This window comes from Lipotes vexillifer, unplaced genomic scaffold, assembly GCF_000442215.2.
Source record: "Lipotes vexillifer unplaced genomic scaffold, Lipotes_vexillifer_v1.1 scaffold25, whole genome shotgun sequence".
NCBI classification, from domain to species: Eukaryota; Metazoa; Chordata; class Mammalia; order Artiodactyla; family Lipotidae; genus Lipotes; species Lipotes vexillifer.
The window spans coordinates 811,823-835,847 of NW_006792881.1; the positions used below are offsets into that span (position 1 = coordinate 811,823).

The following is a 24,025-nucleotide window of genomic DNA, read 5'->3' on the forward strand; positions in this document are numbered from 1 at the left end:
GAACCCGTGTCCCCTGCATCGGCAGGCGGACTCTCAACCACTGCGCCACCAGGGAAGCCCTAATCTTTATTTTTAACATGGACATTCTTTACTTCTGGTCAATGTGCCCTTTTCTTAAATAATTAAAGCCAATGTACAATGTTTGCATGATAGGCCATGAACAGGCTATTTTAGTTAGCATAAAATTCAAGTTAACTCCTGTATAAGCCAGAATGACTTGCCTATATCTCAATATGTGAAATTTTCTCTTATCAATCCCCAACAGGTCAGTGACCCCCTCAATGGGTCCTTTGCCCAGTGTTGCAAATGCCAATCAAACGAAACCGGGTTCAAGATCAGAAACTCGAGTCATTGATCAAGGAGTGGAGAAGGGAGAGCTTGTGCTCTAAAAGCACCAGAGGGGAATAAGGGAATTTTAAGGATTAGGAGGCAATGGTCATCAGGGCTCTAGGAAAGGGGCAGAGATTTACAGAGGCAGCCAGAGCATGCACAGTCTTCCGTGCTTCCTTGCACAGGGCATGAATTGTGCCTAGCAGAGTACAAATGCCTGCTTTGGGCAGAGATCTTAACATGGTAATGAAGCAAAGGTAACTTTCTGACACCTCTAGGCCTCATCTGCGCAGGCAGAGCACTCCTGTGGTCAAGTCACAGTCAGTTCAGGGCATTTGACCACTGAATATCTCTTAAGACACAGCTGCAAAACATTTCTACCAAATACTGCGCGCTTTTGAAACAAGCACAGGTAAAGGGAGATAAGGATCCTTTAGCTCTCAGGGGCTGGTATGGGTGACAAAATGGTAAGTTGTTTAGGATTGTGAGCTGCCCTATCTTCAGTGATTTTGTTTTTGGTCTGTTTTACTTCTCATGAAATAATGTGAATTTAGATTTCCAAACAATTCTTAATTCCTTCCTTTTGAGTCTTCTGATGTGCTTGGCGCACAGTAATCTGGTAACAATTGCTATGATGTTTTACTAGTAAATTTTAAAATAGCAGTTGCTTTTATAATTTGCTATTAATGATCATTGTTTCATTGTTCCTCTAAATTTACTAGTTCAACATTTTATAATTACAGTTTGATCCTTGTGATTTATTATTTTTCCTCTGATGCTTCAAACTAAGCAAACCTGTTTTTTTTTAATTTGATAATATACTTAGATTGAATATGGTATACTTAAATATGAATTAGGTTGACAAAATTTAAAAAAAGATTTCCTAAACTGTGTTGTCCTCTTAAGCTTTTTGATTTGTTTATTATGTTTGTCACTACAGATTGATGAATATAAAAAACTCTGTGAACTTAAGAGAAAGGAGACTTACAAAAAGAAGAAAGAATTGGATAGATTAAGGCTTAAAATGACAAAAATGAGAGAAACCCTTACTACCAGCACAGTGGTAAGAAAGAATAAGCTATGTTTCTTCAAGCCCGACCCCAAGCACCTCAATATACACTGCCTTGAATACAGCTAATAGCAGGTGGTTTAAAAAAGGAGCTGATTTTAATTAATCTTCATGCCATTTGGGGGAGAATGTTTTTGGCATGTTAATGTTTTCTGACATTTAAAGTGTTATAGGGCAATTGTGTTTTCTTCTTTAGGAATATGATGGAAAGAAGAAAGTTTGGAATGCTTAGGTACACATTGCATTTGATGGGCCAAAATACTGTAAAAATGTTTTGTTTTGTTTTGTTTTTTTTGCGGTACGCGGGCCTCTCATGTTGTGGCCTCTCCCGTTGTGGAGCACAGGCTCCAGACGCGCAGGCTTAGCGACCATGGCTCACGGGCCTAGCTGCTCCGCGGCATGTGGGATCCTCCCGGACCGGGCACGAACCTGCGTCCCCTGCATCGGCAGGCAGACTCTCAACCACTGCGTCACCAGGAAAGCCCTGTAAAAATGTTTTTTTAAAAAATACATACAGAACCGACCAAATGGGTATAGAATCATATGTAATGTTTGTGTGAGATTGCTTTATTTTACATAACAAAGTGAAAAAACATGGGCAGATTCCTTAATTCTGAATGTGTGATAATAAAACAGAATTTAGGCTCTCCATTTATATTGAGTACATTAATATGGAAAGGAGACTATTTGTCTCTTCAAGTTAGAAAATACTTCAGAGCTCTGTACTTCTATTTTTAAAAATTAATAACATCGATTGAAAGCCAGTATTGTGATAAATATTTTGTGAGGATTACCCTCATTTTAAAGATAAGAAAACTGAAGCTTATGCAGTGACTGTAATTGAAGAGGTTAATGTTAATACTACTTCTATGTTAATTAAAACAGAAACACCTGTTAATCTATCACAGTTGAATTAATGAGTCTAGCGTATTTCTTCTATTTGTGTTGAGAATTACATGTAAAACTATATGGGGCAATAGTAATACTAAAACATCGCATTGCTTATCAGAGTCTTCAGTTAATTCCATTATATCAATACTATTTATAGTGCGATTTTGACCATTATAGTTACAATATATCTATTATGACATTCAATTATAAAACATTAGTAAAATCAAAAACTTCCCCCAAATATGTGTGTTTAAAAAGGTGATTATCTGTTTCTTCATATATCAACATGGTAAGGAAGCATGAGTCAGGCTAGGCTCAAAGGAGAACACAGGGATTGTATAAAACAGATCTTATCTGCACGCCTAAGCTCATATCCCCAGTTGGGGCCTCATAAATTATGCCAGGCACACCACCTGGTTTGGAAAAATGAAGTATATGTTCCTTAACCTGTTCTTCAAAGATCTCTAAAGACAAATAAGTCAAGGTTTGAGGTGGCAGGGGTAAACTCAGCTCCAGTGTCATTCTCTACCTCCCCGCAATCCAGCGCCCCACCCCACCTTACCAGTGGAGAATTGTGTTTAAAGCACAAACTTCAGTATCACAGAGACCTGGGTTCAAGTCTTGGCTTTACCAACCCGAAGTTTCCTCACCTATAATATGGTGGTAATAATATTGCCTATTTCAGAGGGCTTTTGTGGAGATAGAATGAGGTCATGCCTATAAGACTTTTAGCTGAGTGTTTTGTATTTGGTAAAGTTTGTTGTTATTGCCTGAGATTAGAAAACAACATTTTGGCTATGGACTTGAGACTACAAGGAATTTCAGGTTCATCTTCATGTGGTGCTTTTAGTTTAGAAAACTCTGCAGCCAGGTCAACCTGGTGTGATGCTGGCAGAAAAGAATAATGATGTGTGATTCTCAAGGTGCCCTACATGTCCAGGGCGGAGAGGACCGAGGGCTAGAGGTTATGGATGTCAGGCAGGATGGGCCTTCAGTGTATAGTCACTAATCCTGATTATTGGTCAGAGTTCTTTGGATATTCTGCTAATTTTTGATGGCATATCTAGGATTTCAGACTCCTGTTAACTCTGGAACTACTTATAGCCCACAAGTTCAGTCATATGAGTGCTTTAGAGGAAAAAAAAAATAATTTGGGGAGCTTTCACCCACCTGTCTCACCTGGCATGACTGAAAGCACCTCTATACCCCCAACAGGTGTTTTTCTGACCCCACGCTGATGTGCAGGGTTAGGTGGCTCTAAATAATCTGTCCATGGTAGCTCTATGCCAGAGAGCAAAGGAATTTGTTTGATCAGCTTTTCTCTCAGTTCCACTTTCCCTTACAAGCTGAAATGCAGACCCAAGCTCTGATAAGTTTGCTTTCCCTTTTCTTTATTCAAAAACTGTGTTGTAAAAATATGTTCACTATGAATATTCTCCATCCATATTTCCTTTTTAATCATGCTAACATTTTTTCATAGTACCCAATTTTTCCATTTCCAAATTACTGATTAAATATTAAGAAAAAAATCTTAGCAACATGGACATAGCTATCAACTAAGGCGAAAGACCCAATTTGTTTTGACTTTTCTTTTTATAATACTCATTCTAGTATCCTGGAATAACATTTTGAAAATAATTATGAAAATGTATATTTAATTTTTTTAAATGGTAGTCAAGATGAATTCATGTCTTCAAAGCTGTTTTTATAGTTTTCACATTTCTATTGCTATAATTGGTTTCTCTCCCTCCCAAATTTTGTTTTCTTTTCTGATGATTTCAGGATTATTTCCGTCTCAGTTTGTTTTATAAAGAAACAAGCAGTATAATGATTCCTTTTTTAAAATATATATATATATATATTTTAATTAATTAATTAATTAATTTACTTTTGGCTGCGTTGGGTCCTCGTTTCTGTGCAAGGGCTTTCTCCAGTTGCGGCGAGCGCGGGCCACTCTTCATCGCGGTGAGCGGGCCTCTGACTATCACGGTCTCTCGTTGCGGAGCACAGGCTCCAGACGCGCAGGCTCAGTAGTTGTGGCTCACAGGCCCAGCCGCTCCGCGGCACGTGGGATCTTCCCAGACCAGGGCTCGAACCCGTGTCCCTTGCATCGGAAGGCAGATTCTCAACCATTGCGCCACCAGGGAAGCCCCTGATTGCTTTTTATTTTAACTAAAGGACACCCCCAGTGTAAAAGTTGAATGGATGATACATGAATATTTAGTGAATTGGACTTCTGTCATGAATCGTTTGATGATGATTGCCCCAATTTTACTGAATTTTCAACAGGTTCTTAGTGATCACAATTTAGAGATATCACAACTACAAGAATCAATAAGACATTGGGAACAACAGGTTGAAGACATGAAGAAATCCTGTAAGATCCTGGAGGATAAAATGTAAGTATAATACTTTATCTTTACAGAAGCACTTCTAGATGTTATGTTCCTTTCATTTAAAAAAATTTTTATTTAATATTAGATGAAAATTATTCTCTTATTTTACTAAAAGTTGTGTGATTGTCAGCTTTATAGAATCACCTCTTCATTTTGAAATTAACCAGTCTTTCAGATGATCAAGAGAAAAAATTGAGGATGATGTGGTTAGTTTAGGAAAAGGGAGGGAATTTTGAGTGTGTACTATCCTTATTTCAGTTCCTTACTCCCTACAAATACGCTCCTGGAGGAAGGCACTGCCATAGGGCTACAACTCACCTAACCATGCTGCTACAGTTGTTGTTCTTAGTCAAGGGGGACTTGCAGAACTTATTGAGAAAATACAGGGAAGCCTCAAGGCAAAAACTTTTACCATGGAACTGAAACCAGAAACATAAGGAAATATTCCATCTGTCTCAAGGCCTAGTGTTTGCTTCCTTCTGCGATTCTCTCTTTATCTACATGCTGTGTTCTCTTCCTGGCGAGTCTGTGGCTAAGCATGGCCATTCCAAACCCTCTGAGTTTACCTGTCACAGATCCATCTATCTTTAGAGACTGACCAACAGATTCTCTCCCAGGAGAATTCCCAGATTTCCAATCAAAAGCTGTTTGGCTCAGCTCTGGATAGGAAGGTGGGGTCTTTTAATATAAACATGGCGTCTGGGCTTACCCCCAGGGTTTACTGACAGTTTAAAAGACAAATTGTGGTCTGAGCAGATTCCCCAAAAGACAAGTAATTTCACATGTGGGATCCTGTTACAATATGGCTCATTTCTATATAGATTTGAATGTATTGGGATTAAAATTATGTCTTCTAAAATAACAACTGCACAGCACTATTCTACTCTATCACTAACAGTCCATAAAATATGCAATAATCCTTATACTCAGTACCAGATTTAAAATTGGAAAGCTCAAGTAATACAACAATTAAAAATCAGAATAAAAAAATAAAAAATCTTTTTCTTTGAAAGTGATTTGATAATTTTAGTTGATATCTATTTCTTAAAAACTAGGCAAAGAATCATAGTGGAAAATATAGATTAGCTCTTAACTTATTTCTAGGAATTATGATTAAAAGCCTTGAAACACTGATAAAGTTTTATTTATAAGCAGTCTTCATGTTAGCTAACTGGTTTTAAATGTATGTTCAAGATAAAAATGGGGATTCATTGATCTTTCATTTTGAATGGCTCATTTTTTTTTTCAGTCCCAGCTTTTCAAGGGTTTTCATGTGGAATCTCACTGAGGAAAATTGCTTTTGATTAATTTGGTGATTGAGGATATAAGTTCCCCCCCGCTTTTTATTAATAAAACTTTTTCCTCTTTATAACTTGGCAAATTAAAAGAAAATTCTCTGTATTTTTATTTTCTCACTTAGTTCCTTTTCTCTATCTTTGGAGGTAGGGAGAGGCAGCTCAGTTCTTGTTTGGTGGATTTGAAGAATCAAACAGTGTTGTTTTATAATATTCTATAAGATTCTATAAGAATATATATATATTATATATATATTCTATAAGAATAAATTATACAAGAAACTAAAATAATTTATATAACTCATCTTCCTATTAATCTGTTAGTCTCAATTTCCCCCATCCCACCCACCATGAAATCGTTAACTTGCAAGCTCATTATCTATTTTGAGGTCAAAATATTGAGGGTAAACAAAAATTACTCAACTCCAAGTTTAAATTCTATATGTGGACAGTTAAGGGTACCTCAAATTCTTCACAGGTCCACAGGAGGCATTGCTAGTTTAATCCTTCTTCTTTGCTATTATTGATATCCAGCATGATGTATTTGCATAATAAAGGCAAATCAGTGCCCATCTTTCTAAATTGCTATGACGTTTTTGTCATTCAGCTGGTTATCAACACGTGGGAAGTGGGGAATTGGAAGCTAAATATTGTATGTAAATGACATCCAATTTGTGACCCAAAGTATATACTTGCCATTGTAGTGCAAGAGGCTATAAAAATTATAGATGCTTTTTTAAAAGGGCTGACATGGTTTCAAAATTGTCAAGGTTACCAATGATTTTCATCCTGCCAAATTTTAGTGATCTGATCTATTCCTCAAAGTTTTTTAATTCTTAATAGAATTTGACACAGATGTTCACTTCCATCTTCTTGATATACTTTCTTCACTTGGCTTCCCAAACATCAAATTCTCTTATTTCATTTACTACACTGCTTCTTCTCAGGACCCTTTACTTGTTCCAGTTCTTCTTTTTGTCTCTAAATTTTGGAGTTCTCAGCCCTTCACTGTTCTCTATTCTCTACTCATACTCTCCATATGTGATTTCATTCAGTCTCATACTTTCTGTACCCCAATGACTTCCATATTTATATATCCATCCCTGACCTCTAACTGCATATAGTCTACAGCTTATTTGACCTTTCCACTTGGAGGATATCTCAAATATACATGTCCTAAACAGAATTCTTAATTTCCCATCTCCTTGAAATAGCTCTTTCTTTAGTCTTCCATATCACTATTTACCTAGCTACTCCAGCCAAAAAACTAGGAGTCATCCACCATTCCTGTTTTCCTTACTACCTAACCCTAACCCAGCTAACCAACTAACCTAACCCTAACCCAGCTCTAACTCCAGCCAAATCCAAAGCATGTCCTGTTGTCTTCATATTTAAAATATATCCTGAGTCCAACTATTTCTCACCAGCTCCACCACTACAACCTTAATCTGAGCCACGATTATCTCTTCTGGACCACTGCCATAGACTTCTACATAGTCTATCTTCCTATACTATTGTCTTTCTCCACTAAGTAGCCAGAGTCATTTTTACAAGATGTGAATCAGTTCATGTCACTCCTTTCCTTAAAAAATCCTCCCCTGGTTCCCTTCAAAATAAAATCTGAACTTCTGCCTTGTCCTCAAGAACCTACATGATCTGGGCTGTGCCTAACTCTCCAGCCTTCTCACACTCCTGTCTTCATCAAATATTCAATACACCAAGCTTGTTCCTCTCTCAGGATATTATCACCTGCTGTTCCTTCTGTATGAAAAGCTGTTTCTTAAGATCTTCAAATATCTGGCTCCTTCTCATCCTTCAGGTCTTTCACAAGTTATCCCAAGAGGTGTTCCCTAATCACCTGTCTACAGTACCATCCTCACTCTCAGGATTTCTCTATCCTTTACCCTACTTTGTGATCTTCGGAGCATTTAACACTATCTGAAATATATGTATATTTTTTGATAACTTTCTTATATTCTGTCTACTCCACTAGAGTGTAATTTCCATGAGGGTAGAGACTTTGTGCTGTATCTCCCAGAGTGTAGGTGTTCAAAAATTCCTTCTTAAATTAATATATAAATAAATGAAGTATTAATACATCAATCCAAAAGAGTACAAATTTTGTTTATTTTAATGAATTGTAAATAAATATATTGCATAGGGAGATGGAGACTGGAAGTTTCTGGTGTCATAAGTAAATGTGACTTTGCTGGAAAACATGTCCTAATAGGAATTTATTTGGCTTCCTTTGTTCATAGGCTTTTCTTTAGGAATAACAAGGAAAAACTGGATGATGCATCTAATTTAAAAAAAAATGAATTATTGCTGAAGATAAAACAGGTAGGAAGACAGAAATGATGGCTTTAAGATTATAATTAATTTTTAGTTAACATTTTAAGTATATGTGAAAAATGTGAAATTTTCCAAAAGTAACATTTTCATTAACTAATAATAATCATGATCATTCACAGTAATTGATTTAAAGATTTGATCAGAAAACTGGAAGGGAATAGTGAAAATCACCTAAGCTGAGCAGAAAAAAGAAAAAAGAATTTTTAAAAAATGAGGATAGTTTAAGAGACCTCTGGGACAACATCAGTGTATTAATATTCACATTATAGGGGTCCCAGAAAGAAGAGAGAGAGAAAGGGGCAGAGAACATAATTGAAGAAATAGTAGCTGAAAACTTCCCTAACCTGAGAAAGAAAACAGATATCTAAGTCCACGAAGCATAGAGATTCCCAAACAAGATGAACCCAAAGAGGATCACACCAAGACACATTGTAATTAAAATGGAAAAAATTAAAGATAAAGAATCTTAAAAGCAGCAAAGGAAAGGTGACTGGCTGTGTACAAGGGAACTCCAATAAAACTATCAGCTGACTTTTTAGCAGAAACTTTTTAGGTCAGAAAAAAGTGGCATGATATATTTAAAGTGATGAAAAGAAAAAAACCTACAACCAATACTCTACCTGGCAAGGCTATCATTCAGATTTCAATGAGAGATAAAGAGTTTTACAGACAAGCAAAAGCTAAAAGAGTTCAGTAGCACTAAACCTACTTTATAAGAAACATAAAAGGGACTTCTATAAATGGAAAAGAAAAGGCCACAACTAGAAATATGAAAATTATGAAAGGAAAAATCTCATTGGTAAAGGCAAACATAGAGTAAATGTCAACCACTTATAAAAGCTAGTGGGAATGTCAAAAGACAAAAGTAGTAAAATCATCTATATCCACAATAAGTAGTTAAGGGATACAAAAAACAAAAAGATGGACAATGTGATGTCAAAAACATTAAATGTGGTGGGGGCACATAAAAATGCAGGGTTGTTAGAATGTGTTCACACTTAAGATCATCAACTTAATTACATATATATAAAACTTGTTATATATATACTTCATGGTAACTACAGACCAAAAATTTATAATAGATGCACACAAATAAGAGAAATGAATCCAAACATAACAGTAAAGATAGTAATCAAATCACAAAGGAAGAGAACAAAAGAAGAAGAAATGAACAAAAAAGAACTACAAAAACAACCAGAAAACAGCCAACAAAATGTTAATAAGTACATATCTATTAATAATTTCTTTAAATGTAAATGAGCTAAATACTCCAATCAAAAGACATAGAGTGGCTGACAGATTTAAAAAAAAAAAACTCTATATTTGCTGTCTATAAGAGACTAGCTTCAGATCTAAGACACACACAGACTGAAAGTGAGGGCATGAAACAGGTGTTCAGTGCAAATGGAAACAAAAAGAACGCTGGGGTAGCAATACTTATATCAGACAAATAGACTTTAGAGCAAAGACTGTAATGAGAGACAAAGAAGGATATTATAGACTGATAAATGGATCAATCCAACAAGAAATAACAATTGTAAATATATATGTACCCAACATAGAAGCACCTAAATACATAAAGCAAATATTAACAAATATAAAGGGTGAAATTGACAGTAACATAATAATAGTAGGGGATTTTAACACCTCACTTACATCAATGGACAGATCATCCAGACAGAATATCAATAAGGAAACAATGGCTTTAAGTGACACATTAGAGCAATGGAATCAACAGATATATGTAGAGAGAGCATTCCTTCTGAAAGCAGCAGAATACACATTCTTTTCAAGTGCACATGGAACATTTTCTAAGATAGATCATATGCTAGGACACAAACAAGAGTCTACAAGTTTAAGAAATTGAAATCATATCAAGCATCTTTTCTGACCACAGTGTATAAGACTAGAAATCAACTACCAAAACCAAAACCAAAACAAAACCCTGCAAAAAACACAAACACATGGAAGCTAAACAATATGCTACTAAACAACCAATGGGTCACTGAAGAAATCAGAGAGGAAATTAAAAAATACCTGGAGACAAATGAAAATGGAAACACAATGAATCAAAATCTATGGGACACAGCAAAAACAGTTCTAAGAGGGAAGTTTATAGTGATACAGGCCTACTTCAGAAAGAAGGAAGATCTCAAACAAACAACCTAACCTTACATCTAAAGGAACTAGAAAAATAAGAACAAACAAAACAAAGTAAGAGGAAAAAAATAATAAGGACCAGAGCAGAAATAAATGAAATAGAGACTTAAAAATAAAACAATAGAAAAGATCAATGAAACTAAGAGATGGTTCTTTGAAAAGATAAGCAAAATTGATAAACTTTTATTTAGACTAAGCAAGAAAAAAAGAGAGGGCCCAAATCAATAAAATCAGAAGTGAAGTTCCAACCTACACCACAGGAATACAAAGGATCATAAGAGATTACTACAAACAATAATATGTCAATAAAATGGAAAACCTAGAAGAAGTGAATAAATTCCTAGAAATGTACAATTTCCCAAGACTGAATCAGGAAGAAATAGAAAATATGAACAGACCAATTACCAGTAATGAAAATGAATCAGAAAAAAAAAAAAAACTTTCAATGAAGAAAGTCCAGGATTGGACAGGTTCACAGGTAAATTCTACCAAACATTTAAAGAAGAGTTAATGCCTATCCTTCTTAAACTCTCCCCCCAAAATTTAAGAACCCGTTTTGTGAGTCCAGCATCACCCTGATACCGAAACCGGACAAAGACACCACAAAAAAAGAGAATATTACAGGCCAAAATTACTGATGAGCATAATTGCAAAAATCCTCAACAAATATTAGCACACTGGGCCTTCCCTGGTGGCACAGTGGTTGAGAGTCCGCCTGCCGATGCAGGGGACAGGGGTTCATGCCCTGGTCTGGGAGGATCCAACATGCCACGGAGAGGCTAGGCCCATGCACCTTGGCCGCTGAGCCTGTGCATCCGGAGCCTGTGCTCCGTAACGGGAGAGGCCGCAACAGTGAGAGGCCCGCGTACCACCAAAAAAAGAAATATATATTAGCACACTGAATTCAATAATACATTAACAGGATCATACACTATGCTCAAGCAAGATTTATCCCAGGGATGCAAGGATAGTTCAGTATCTGCAAATCAATCAATGTGACATACCACTTTAATAAATTGAAAATAAAAATCATATGATTGGGACTTCCTGGGTGGTGCAGTGGTTAAGAATCCGCCTGCCAGTGCAGGGGACATGGGTTCAAGGCCTGGTCTGGGAAAATCCCACATGCCACAGAGCAACTAAGCCCATGTGCCACAACTACTGAGCCTGTGCTCTAGAGCCCGCGAGCCACAACTACTGAGGCCATGTGCCACAACTACTGAAGCCTGAAAAATAAAACAATAGAAAAGATCAATGAAACTAAGAGATGGTTCTTTGAAAAGATAAGCAAAATTGATAAACTTTTATTTAGACTAAGCAAGAAAAAAAGAGAGGGCCCAAATCAATAAAATCAGAAGTGAAGTTCCAACCTACACCACAGGAATACAAAGGATCATAAGAGATTACTACAAACAATAATATGTCAATAAAATGGAAAACCTAGAAGAAGTGAATAAATTCCTAGAAATGTACAATTTCCCAAGACTGAATCAGGAAGAAATAGAAAATATGAACAGACCAATTACCAGTAATGAAAATGAATCAGAAAAAAAAAAAAAACTTTCAATGAAGAAAGTCCAGGATTGGACAGGTTCACAGGTAAATTCTACCAAACATTTAAAGAAGAGTTAATGCCTATCCTTCTTAAACTCTCCCCCCAAAATTTAAGAACCCGTTTTGTGAGTCCAGCATCACCCTGATACCGAAACCGGACAAAGACACCACAAAAAAAGAGAATATTACAGGCCAAAATTACTGATGAGCATAATTGCAAAAATCCTCAACAAATATTAGCACACTGGGCCTTCCCTGGTGGCACAGTGGTTGAGAGTCCGCCTGCCGATGCAGGGGACAGGGGTTCATGCCCTGGTCTGGGAGGATCCAACATGCCACGGAGAGGCTAGGCCCATGCACCTTGGCCGCTGAGCCTGTGCATCCGGAGCCTGTGCTCCGTAACGGGAGAGGCCGCAACAGTGAGAGGCCCGCGTACCACCAAAAAAAGAAATATATATTAGCACACTGAATTCAATAATACATTAACAGGATCATACACTATGCTCAAGCAAGATTTATCCCAGGGATGCAAGGATAGTTCAGTATCTGCAAATCAATCAATGTGACATACCACTTTAATAAATTGAAAATAAAAATCATATGATTGGGACTTCCTGGGTGGTGCAGTGGTTAAGAATCCGCCTGCCAGTGCAGGGGACATGGGTTCAAGGCCTGGTCTGGGAAAATCCCACATGCCACAGAGCAACTAAGCCCATGTGCCACAACTACTGAGCCTGTGCTCTAGAGCCCGCGAGCCACAACTACTGAGGCCATGTGCCACAACTACTGAAGCCTGAGCGCCTAGAGCCTGTGCTCCACAACAAGAGAAGCCAGTGCAATGAGAAGTCTGTGCACTGCAATGAAGAGTAGCCCCCGATTGCCACAACTAGAGAAAGCCCACGCACAGCAACAAAGACCCAATGCAGCCAAAAATAAATAAATAAACAATAAATAAATAAATAAATAAAATTTTAAAATCATATGATTATTTTGATAGATCAGAAAAAGCTTTTGACAAAATTCAGCACCCACTTATGAAAAAAACTCAATAAAGTGGGTGTAGAGGGAACATACCTCAACATAATAGAGGCCCTATACAACAAGCTCATAGCTAAAATCATACTCAAAGGTCAAAAGTTGAAAGTATTTCTTCTACAATCAAGAACAGGATAAGGCTGCCCACTGTCACCCCTTTTATTCAACATAGTATTAGAAATCCTAGCCACAGTCTTTTTCAGACAAGAAAAAGAATCCAAGTGGAAAAGGAAGAAGTAAAACTGTCAATGTTTACAGATGACATGATACTATACATAGAAAATCCCAAAGCCACCACCAAAACCAAAAACCACTAGAGCTCATCAGTGAATTCAGTAAAGTTGCAGCATACAAAATTAATATACAGAAATTTGTTGCATATCTATACACTAATGACAAACTATCAGAAAAAGAAATTAAGGAAACAATTCCATTTATAATTGATTCAAAAGAATAAAATATCTAAGAATAAATCTAACTAAGGAGGTAAAAGACCTGTACTTGGAAAACTATAAGACAGTAATGAAAAAATTGAATATGACACAAATGGAAAGATATATATTTTACCATTTGGAGAATTAAAATTGTTAAAATAACCGTATTCCCCAAGACATGGTTGGGGATTCAATCCAATCCCTATTAAAATTCCAGTGATATTTTTCACAAAATTGGAACAAATAATTCTAAAATTTTTACCAAAACACAAAAGACCCTGAATAGCCAAAACAATCTTGAGGAAGAAGAACAAAGCTGGAGGTATTACACTTTATGATTTCAAACTATACTACAAAGCTACAGTAATGAAAATGGTATGGTACTGGCACAGAAACAGACACATAGATCATGGAACAGAATAGAGAGCACAGAACTAAACTGCATATATAGTTTATTAATCTATGACAAAGAAGGCAAGAATATACAATGGGGAAAAGATAGCCTTTCTAATAAATAATGCTGGGAAAACTGGATAGCTACAGGCAAAAGAATCAAATTGGACTACTTCCTCACATCATGTACAGAAATCAACTCAAAATGGGTTAAAGACTTAGATGTAAAACCTGAAATCATAAAACTCCTAGAAGAAAACATAAGCAGTACTCTCTTTGACAACAGTCTTAGTGATTTTTATTGGGTATGTCTCCTCAGGCAATAGAAACAAAAGCAAAAATAAACAAATGGGACTACATCAAACTAAAAGGCTTTTGCACAGCAAAGAAAACTATTAACAAAACGAAAAGACAGCCTACTGAATGGGAGAAAATATTGGCAAACAATATATCTGACATGGGGTTAATATTCAAAATATGCAAAGAACTCATACAACTCAACATCTAAAAAACAACCTGATTAAACAATGGACAGAGGATGTGAATACACATATTTCCAAAGACATACAGATGGCAAACAAGCACATGAAAAGATGCTCAACATCACCAATCATCAAGGAAATGCAAATCAAAACCACAATGAGATATCACCTCACACCTCTCAGAATGGCTATTGTCAAAAAGACCACAAATAAGTGTTGGATAAAAACTGAACTCTTCCTGACATCCAATCTTAATTCTCATGAGTTATAGGAGGCAAGTTCAACAATGATACAAAATTCTATTCTAACTTTAACTTTTATTATGAAATATTACACATACAGAACAGAATATTTACTGTAAGTGTACAGTTTTTGTGTACATATCTATCTTTTGATAAATGTAGTTTATTAATTTTAATGAAGTATAGTTTATCAATCTTTTCCTTTTTGGCTTATGCTTTTCATGTCCTATGTCTTGAGGATATTCTCCTACGTGATCTTGTAGAAGCTTTAGCGTTTGCTTTTTCACGTTAAGTACTGCAAGCCGTCTGGAATGTGTGTGTGTGTGTGTGTGTGTGTGTGTGTGTGTGTGTGTTCTGTGAAATGGTAGTCCAGATTCATACTTTCACATAAGATTGTCCAATTAACTAGCACTGTTAAATGAAAAGATAGTACTTTCCTCCACTATATTTCAGTGGCACTTTTGTCATAAATCAACTGTGGATCATAAATATATCATAAATATATGTGTGAATCTGTAGCATCTATTTTATTCATTTGAACTTAATCTCTTCTCACATTAAAACCATACACTCTTAATTAGTAGCTTTAAAATATGCCTTTATCAGTCAGTAGTAAAAATCCTTCAACTTTGTTCTACAAGATTGCTTCCATTATTCTTGGCCCTTTGAATTTTAGTCTGTCAAGTCCTGCCCAAAAGCCTGTTTGGATTTTGATTGGGGTTGAATTAAATCTATAGATCAATTTGGGGAGGATTTTATGTTTTAACAATATTGAAGTTTCCAATCCATGAACACAGCATGTCTTTCATTTATCTTAGGTCTTTTTTGTTCCCTTTGACCTAGTTATTCAATTTCACTATGATATGTCCAAGTTTTTCTTTTTATTTATCCTGCTTGGGATTTATTGGGCATCTTAAATCTGTGAGTTGCTGTATTTTGTAAGTTCTGCAACATTCTTAGCCATTTTCTGTTCACGTATTTCTTTTGTCCCATGCTTTTTCCTGTTTTTCTGAGACTCCAATTATATGAACACAATTATATGTACTAATAAAATATCCTGTCTGTATCTTACTCGCTCTTATCTATTTTCTACTTTTTGTCTACCCCTGCTGCATTCTGGGCAGAATGGTCTTACTTCAATTCCTAATTTTGGTTGTTGTATTTTTCAACTGGTAATTTTCAAATCTGCTTTGTTGCTCTTTATTGTTTCCAATTCCTTGCCATATATTTCAAGCATGTCTAGTGTTCTTTGATCATAATAAATACAGTATTTTTATATATCAGTGTCTTTTTGTAGGACTTTTTGTAGGACTGGTTCTGTCATCTATTGTTTCTGCCAATTTTTGTTCATGCTGTCTTGTTTCCTTCTGTTGGAAAACTGTACACTGGACATTGTACTTCAAAAAAGGTGTTTGTAGAAACAATGTGAGGTCTAGGATGACAGTGTATTTCTCAGGAACAGATTTCATTCACTTCTGTCAGATACCTGGGATGTTAACAGTCCCAAACCTCCTTAATCCACCTTTAGGTTCCCTGGTGATCTAAGTCAGGCTGGACCATGGCTTGTTAGCTTCTAATTCATTCTTCTTCAGAGGGTGAAGCTATCCAGAATCCCAGACTAATGTGGCAGGAGGTTTATCAGGTGTAACACCTGGATGAGCTCTAAGTGTTGACTTTTGTCCCCCTTGTCATGTAAGAGAACCAAATCTCAGATTCCAAGTGGCTTCTTCTATATCAGTAAATGTCCTCAGAGTAAAAGGAGTTTTCAGTGCTAGGTTTACCAGTCTGGATTCTTGCTTTCTTGTAGAATTAGGCTCACTAATTCCTCATTATCTTGTTAGTTCTGCAACACTTTTTTTTTTTTTAATAAACTTATTTATTTTATTTATTTATTTTTGGCTGCGTTGGGTCTTTGTTGCTATGCACGGGCTTTCTCTAGTTGTGGCGAGTGGGGGCTACTCTTCGTTGTGGTGCACAGGCTTCTCATTGCAGTGGCTTCTCTTGTTGCGGAGCACGGGATCTAGGTGCATGGGCTTCAGTAGTTGTGGAAGGTGGGCTCAGTAGTTGTGGCTCGTGGGCTCTAGAGTGCAGGCTCAGTAGTTGTGGCACAAGAGCTTGGTTGCTCTGCGGCATGTGGGATCTTCCCGGGCCAGGGCTTAAACCCATGTTCCCTGCATTGGCAGGCGGATTCTTAACCACTGTGCCACCAGGGAAGCCCCTCTGCAACACTTTTAAGAACTCTTTTCATCCATCTGTTTTAGTGATCCTTAGCCCACCATTCCTACCTAACCTAACTTTCTTACCTCATTTGAAGCAATTCAGTAGAGACATCCAAGCACAAAGTTCTCATCTCATTCAGAACACTAATGGGTACTATCTTTTGTCCTTGAATAGAAATATTTAACAAAAGTTAAGCATGATATCCAGTCAAAGAGGTTTTGAGCAAGAGTTCCTATGGATGTTACATTTTCTTTTCCCTGGTGTAGTTTATCTTCTGGGAAAAGGACATACAGGTCTTGTTGAATGATCCCAGTTTATTAATCCCAATTCTTATTTCAATATCAATTATTGCTTTATGGTTTACTACTTTACTATGGTTTATTACTTTATGGCATCAGTGTTTACTACCTTTCTACACATTTGTCATAATTTATAGAAGAGGCCCAAAATGTACAGTTACATATTTGATATAGAATTAGATCACTCAACATTTAAGGCATAGTCATTGTATGTTAAATAATATACCCAGTGCTCTAGAGAGTTGCCCACCAAAAGAGCCATGAAACAAATCCTCTACTTCAATTCCTTTTTTTTCTAGATGGCTGAAAAGCTACACAAATGTCATTTCGCGAACAAAGATCTACAAGAGAAACTGCATACTGTTTTGAGACAATATAAGATTGTCCTAAATGAGGAGGATAAAGTTTTTATGCAGAAACAGAAAATTTATTCTGAGTATGTTTCTATCCATAATCCATACATGACTCAACATGCTTTAGTTATGGGTTACTTCTCCACTTAAGCTTATCCTAGTTTAAAATCTATTGATAACAATGAAATGTTCTTTACCCAATTGTAAATACACTCCTAATGTGCCTCTATATATATTGAATAATGCTTTCCTCATATGGGTCAGATCAAATCCATAAACGCCAAATCTATTATTTTTACTTCTAAATCAGATTCTTGAAAGAATAATCATGCTTTTACCCCATGAGACTGCCTAGAGAAACTATGAGATCTACCTTCATCAGAAACTGGCTTTGCACATACATTTCCTTTCTCAGAAAAAAGTTTTGTCATTGACACAATCCCCTAACCCAGAGACTGGGAAATTATTCAAGGAAACCCCTATCTTTTACTAGGGCTCCATTCAAGCACCAAGGCTTGTCAATTCCACCTCCCAAATATTTCTCAAAAATATCCTATCCTCCTCTCCAACTCCACTCTTTTCACCCCTTTTAGCTTCTTTGGTTTGGGTTGCCTCTCATAAGTTCTTCCCATTTTCTGTTTTACCACTCCTAACTTATCCACCTCCCTCTCACCACAATGATCCTTCTGGAACGTCCCTCTGAGGTCATTCCTTTTTATCAGTCACTGCATTGTTGTCAACTGGGTACAAATTCCTTTGTCCCACTGAACTATGAACAGATCAGAGCAGTTGCTCTGTCTTACTCAGCACTGTATCTTCAGGATCTTGTCCATTGCTTAGCAGGTAGTGGGCTTTCACCAGTGTTTTCCTAATGGGTATTACAGAATAACATCTTGCAAGTATGAGTTATGTAAGTAGTAATACATTACTACACTCAAAGTTAAATCACATGGAAGTGTAATTATGGTGTCCAGGCCCACTTATGTGGAGCTGAATTTATGGTCACCGTTGTAGCATTTAGGATGCAGAGAGTTATTGCAATCATTTTGTATCATCCAATTGAATAGCCTACTAATAGTATTCTTCAGGCAAAAACTTTCCTCAGATCCATACTAAGTTATCAGTTTGAATCACAAAATGTGCTGATGACAAATAATTGTAACAATAAAACATTTACTACTGTTGTTGGTTTTTGTCTTCTTCAGCTTGGGCTACCATAACAAATTACCATAGACCAGGAGGCTTAAACAACAGAAATTGATTTCTCATAGTTCTGGAGGCTGGACATCTGAGATCAGGGTGCCAGCATGGTCAGGTTCTGGTGAGAGCTCTCTTCCTGACTTGCAGATGGCCAACCACCTTCTTGCTGTGTCCTCACAGAGGGGAAAGAGAGAGAGAGAGAGAGAGAGCTGTCTGGTGTCTCTGCTTATGAGGGCACTAATCTCACCATGAGGACTCCATCCTCATGACCTCATATAAATCTAATCACCTCCCAAAGGCCCCATCTTCAAATACTATCTCACTGGGGCCTAGGGCTTCAGCATATGAATTTGTGGGGGGACACAATTCAGTCCATAACAGTTTTGAAGAAGATGAGACACTTAGATAAAGTACTTCCTGTTACAGGCACATTCCTTTCAATGTCTAGAAATTTGAACAAAATCATAAACTTCCCATTATTCTCTCTGTAAGTTAGAGATGAAAAATAACCACTCTTTACAAAATGCCTCATGGGTGCCACCCACTGGCTTTGTCACTTCACATCTCGGTTAATCCTTAAAACCAGTGAGATAGGTATTGTGATCCCCACTTTATGGATGGGGAAACTGAGGCTCATCCACAGGTGAAGTTTCTTTTCAAGGTCACACTACTAAGAAGAGGTAGACCACTATCCAAAGTCAGTCTGATTGATTCCTTCACCTTTTACAAAATAACAGAACTGATAAATTCATTAAAAGAGACACACCCACTCAGCATGATAAAGTACTATAGAATTGTTCTTGTGGTTTTATGGTTACTATTGCAGTTAATGTTCCTTTCATGGCTTAGAGATTTTCATAAATTTATATTTAGCCACCACTAGCAAAAAGACTTTGTTTCTATTTTTACTAATTTATTTGATAAACAGTTCATGAGCTAAACTTTCCAAACTATTTAAATTGTTGTTTGTGGTTGCATATTTTCTTATGCTGAGGAGTTAAAAATGATTATTTCAACCTTAAATATATGATTACTCTGTTTTTTCATGGTAGAAATCAGAAACAACTGGCATTTATAGCTCAGAAAGAAAACTTCCTATCAAAAAGAAAAGTAGACATCAAAAATATGGAAGAAGGACTTATCACACTCAATGAGCTTCATCGGTATGTTTGTTGCCTTTGAAATTTTTAATCTTCATTCCTCTACATTTATTTTTTTAATAAATGGTAACAACAAATCTATGCCAATTTCTAATATACTATAGAAAAGGAGGTTCATAGTTGACGCTCTCTCTTTTACAGTCCAGAAAAGTCATTATCATCGAATCTTTCACTGAAAGGATAGACAGGCACTGAGTTGTACATAAGCTGCGTCTAATACCTCTGTTACAGCCTTCACATTCCCCTCCATCCCAGATTCACAAGCAAATCTTCCATCCTTAGTTACCACTTATCTCTAATTAAAGAATATTTATTGGCTTTCTAAATTATACATGGCAGCAAATCAGAACTCAGTCTAGAACCCAGAGTTCCTCACCAATTTGTTGACCTTAACCCTTCCTATGTCACAGTGTTATTTCCCTTCATGTCCTCTGTGTGCAGCAAGTTTGCCTTAGTTACAAGAGTCCTGACTTGCTGCTCCTTTCCTCTGTTTCTTTGCATATGATGATGTCCTTTCCTTGGTGAGGTTGTGCCTCCATTCTGGCAATCCATGTTCCTCCCTCTATTAAACATTATCCTCTAATAACCTTTCCTCAACTGCCTCGCCAAAATCCGTTTTTCCCTATCCTTGGCTTCAATACTTGCAAAATCAGTTTGCACTTGCAAAAATTGTAATTGTCTTTCCATTAGTCTGCCACTAAAATCTTTAGTTGTTTCACAAGGTTTGTTTTGTCTCCCAATTAGATGGTAGCCTTATTGTGCATGTGAATTATACATACAGTCTACTATACGTTTTAACAGCTCCCACAAATGCAAAATCCAATATATTTTTCTTGTTTTTAGAGCAACAAAGGAAGTGTATCAGAAACAAATAAAAGTCCTGAACGATAACCTGGAAAGAAAAAATCAGAGATGGTAAAAAAAAAAAAACTCATTTATATTATAAGTAGTATATGTTATCTTTTTAAAATTTATTTATTTTTTTATATAGCAGGTCTTTATTAGTTATGTATTTTATACATATTACTGTATTTATTTCAATCCCAATCTCCAAATTCATCCCACCCCCCCGCACGCCCCCTCAGCTTTCCCCCCTTGGTGTCCATATGTTTATTCTTTACATTTGTGTCTCTATTTCTGCCTTGCAAACCAGTTCATCTGTACCATTTTTCTAGATTTCACATATATATGTTAATATTCAATATTTGTTTTTCTCTTTCTGACTTACTTCACTCTATGACAGTCTCTAGGTCCATCCACATCTCTACAAATGACCCAGTTTCGTTCCTTTTTATGACTAAATAATATTCCATTGTATATATATATCCACATCTTCTTTATCCATTCATCTGTTGATGGACATTTAGGTTGCTGCCATGACCTGGCTATTGTAAATAGTGCTGCAATGAACATTGGGGTGCATGTGTCTTTTTGAATTATGGTTTTCTGTCGGTATATGCCCAGTAGTGGGATTGCTGGGTCATATGGTAATTCTATTTTCAGTTTTTTAAGGAACCTCCATATTGTTCTCCATAGTGGCTGTATCAATTTACATTCCTACCAACAGACCAAGAGGGTTCCCTTTTCTCCACACCCTCTCCAGCATTTGTTGTTTGTAGATTTTCTGATGATGCCCATTCTAACTGGTGTGAGGGGATACCTCATTGTAGTTTTGATATGCATTTCTCTAATAATTAGTGATGTTGAGCAGCTTTTCATGTGCTTCTTGGCCATCTGTATGTCTTCTTTGGAGAAATGTCTATCTCGGTCTTCTGCCCATTTTTGGATTGGGTTGTGTGTTTCTTTAGTATTGAGCTGCATGAGCTGTTTATATAGTTTGGAGATTAATCTTTTGTCCATTGATTCATTTGCAAATATTTTCTCCCATTCTGAGAGTTGCCTTCTTGTCTTGTTTATAGTTTCCTTTGCTGTGCAACAGCTTTGAAGTTTCATTAGGTCCCATTTGTTTATTTTTGTTTTTATTTCCATTACTCTAGGAGGTGGATCAAAAAAGATCTTGCTGTGATTTATGTCAAAGAGTGTTCTTCCTGGGGCTTCTCTGGTGGAGCAGTGGTTGAGAGTCCGCCTGCTGATGCAGGGGACACAGGTTTGTGCCCCGGTCCGGGAAGATCCCACATGCTGTGGAGCGGCTAGGCCCGTGAGCCATGGCCGCTGAGCCTGCACGCCCGGAGCCTGTGCTCTGCAATGGGAGAGGCTGCAACAGTGAGAGGCCTGCGTACTACTATATATATATATATATATATATATATATATATATATATAAACACATGGAGGCTAAACTATACACTATTTAATAAAGTTTTATAGTGTCCGGTCTTCCATTTAGGTCTTTAAGCCATTTTGAGTTTATTATTGTGTATGGTGTTAGGGAGTGTTATAATTTCATTCTTTCACATGTAGCTGTCCAGTTTTCCCAGCACCACTTATTGAAGAGACTGTCTTTTCTCCATTGTATATCCTTGCCTCCTTTGTCATAGATTAGCTGACCAGGTATTTAGGTTTATCTCTGGGTTTTCTATCCTGTTCCATTGATCTGTATTTCTGTTTTTGTGCCAGTACAATATTGTCTTGATTGCTGTAGCTTTGTAGTATAGTCTGAAGACAGGGAGTCTGGTTCCTCCAGCTCCGTTTTTTTCCTTCAGGATCACTTTGGCTATTCAGGGTCTTTTGTGTCACCATACAAATTTTAAGATTTTTTGTTCTAGTTCTGTAAAAAAATGCCATTGCTAATTTGCTGGGGATTGCAATGAATCTGTAGATTGCTTTGGGTAGTATAGTCATTTTCACAATATTGATTCTTCCAATCCAAGAACACAGTATATCTCTCCGTCTGTTTGTGTCATCTTTGATTTCTTTCATCAGTATCTTATAGTTTTCTGAGTACAGGTATTTTATCTCCTTAGGTAGGTTCATTCTTAAGTATTTTATTCTTTTTGTTGCAATGGTGAATGATATTGTTTCCTTATTTTCTCTTTCTGATACCTTGTTGTTAGCATATAAGAATGCAAGAGATTTCTGTGCATTAATTCTGTGTCCTGCAACTTTACCAAATTCATTGATTAGCTCTAGTAGTTTTCTGGTGGCATCTTTAGGATTCTCTATGTATAGTACCATGGCATCTACAAACAGTGACAATTTTACTTCTTCTTTTCCAATTTGTATTCCTTTTATTTCTTTTTCTTCTCTGATTGCCATGGCTAGGACTTCCAAAACTATGTTGAATAATAGTGATGAGAGTGGACATCCTGGTCTTGTCCCTGATCTTAGAGGAAATGCTTTCAGTTTTTCACCATTGAGAATGTTGTTTTCTGTGGGTTTGTTGTATATGGCCTTTATTATGTTGAGGTAGGTTCCCTCTATGCCCACTTTCTGGGGAGTTCTTATCATAAATCAGTGATGCATTTTGTCAAAAGCTTTTTCTGCATCTATTGAGATGATCATATGGTTTTTCTTCAATTTGCTAATATGGTGTTTCTTCAATTTGCTAATATGGTGTATCACATTGATTGATTTGCATATACTGAAGAATCCTTGCATCCCTGGGATAATTCCCACTTGATCATGGTGTATGATCCTTTTAATGTGTTGCTGGATTCTGTTTGCTAGTATTTTGTTGAGGATTTTTGCATCTATATTCATCAGTGATATTGGTCTGTAATTTTCTTTTTTTGTAGTATCTTTCTCTGATTTTGGTATCAGGGTGATAGTGGCCTTGTAGAATGAGTTTGGGAGTGTTCCTTACTCTGCAGTTTTTTTGAAGAGTTTGAGAAGGATGGGTGTTAGCTCTTCTCTAAATGCTTTATAGAATTCACCTGTGAAGCCATCTGGTCCTGGGCTTTTGTTTGTTGTAAGATTTTAAATCACAGTTTCAATTTCATTACTTGGTCTGTTCATATTTTCTATCTCTTCCTGGTTCAGTCTTGGAAGGTTATACCTTTCTAAGAATTTCTTCCAGGTCATCCATTTTATTGGCATAGTGTTGCTTGTAGTAGTCTCTTAGGATGCTTGTATTTCTGTGATGTCCATTGTAACTTCTCCTTTTTCATTTCTAATTTTATTGATTTGAGTCCTCACCTTCTTTTTCTTGATGAGTCTGGCTAAAGGTTTATCAATTTTGTTTATCTTCTCAAAGAACCAGC

General features: G+C 36.6%; 1 protein-coding gene across 1 annotated transcript in view; it reads left to right on the plus strand.

Moving 5' to 3' along the window:
- CCDC175 (coiled-coil domain containing 175) overlaps positions 1–24,025 on the plus strand; it is a 65,667-nt gene that overhangs the window by 16,716 nt on the left and 24,926 nt on the right. Inside the window, exons 6-11 of the mRNA XM_007466055.1 lie at positions 1,271–1,393; positions 4,580–4,689; positions 8,240–8,321; positions 17,452–17,588; positions 19,758–19,868; positions 20,709–20,780. Coding sequence (XP_007466117.1) covers positions 1,271–1,393; positions 4,580–4,689; positions 8,240–8,321; positions 17,452–17,588; positions 19,758–19,868; positions 20,709–20,780 — 635 coding nt within the window. The remainder of the gene's footprint in view (positions 1–1,270; positions 1,394–4,579; positions 4,690–8,239; positions 8,322–17,451; positions 17,589–19,757; positions 19,869–20,708; positions 20,781–24,025) is intronic.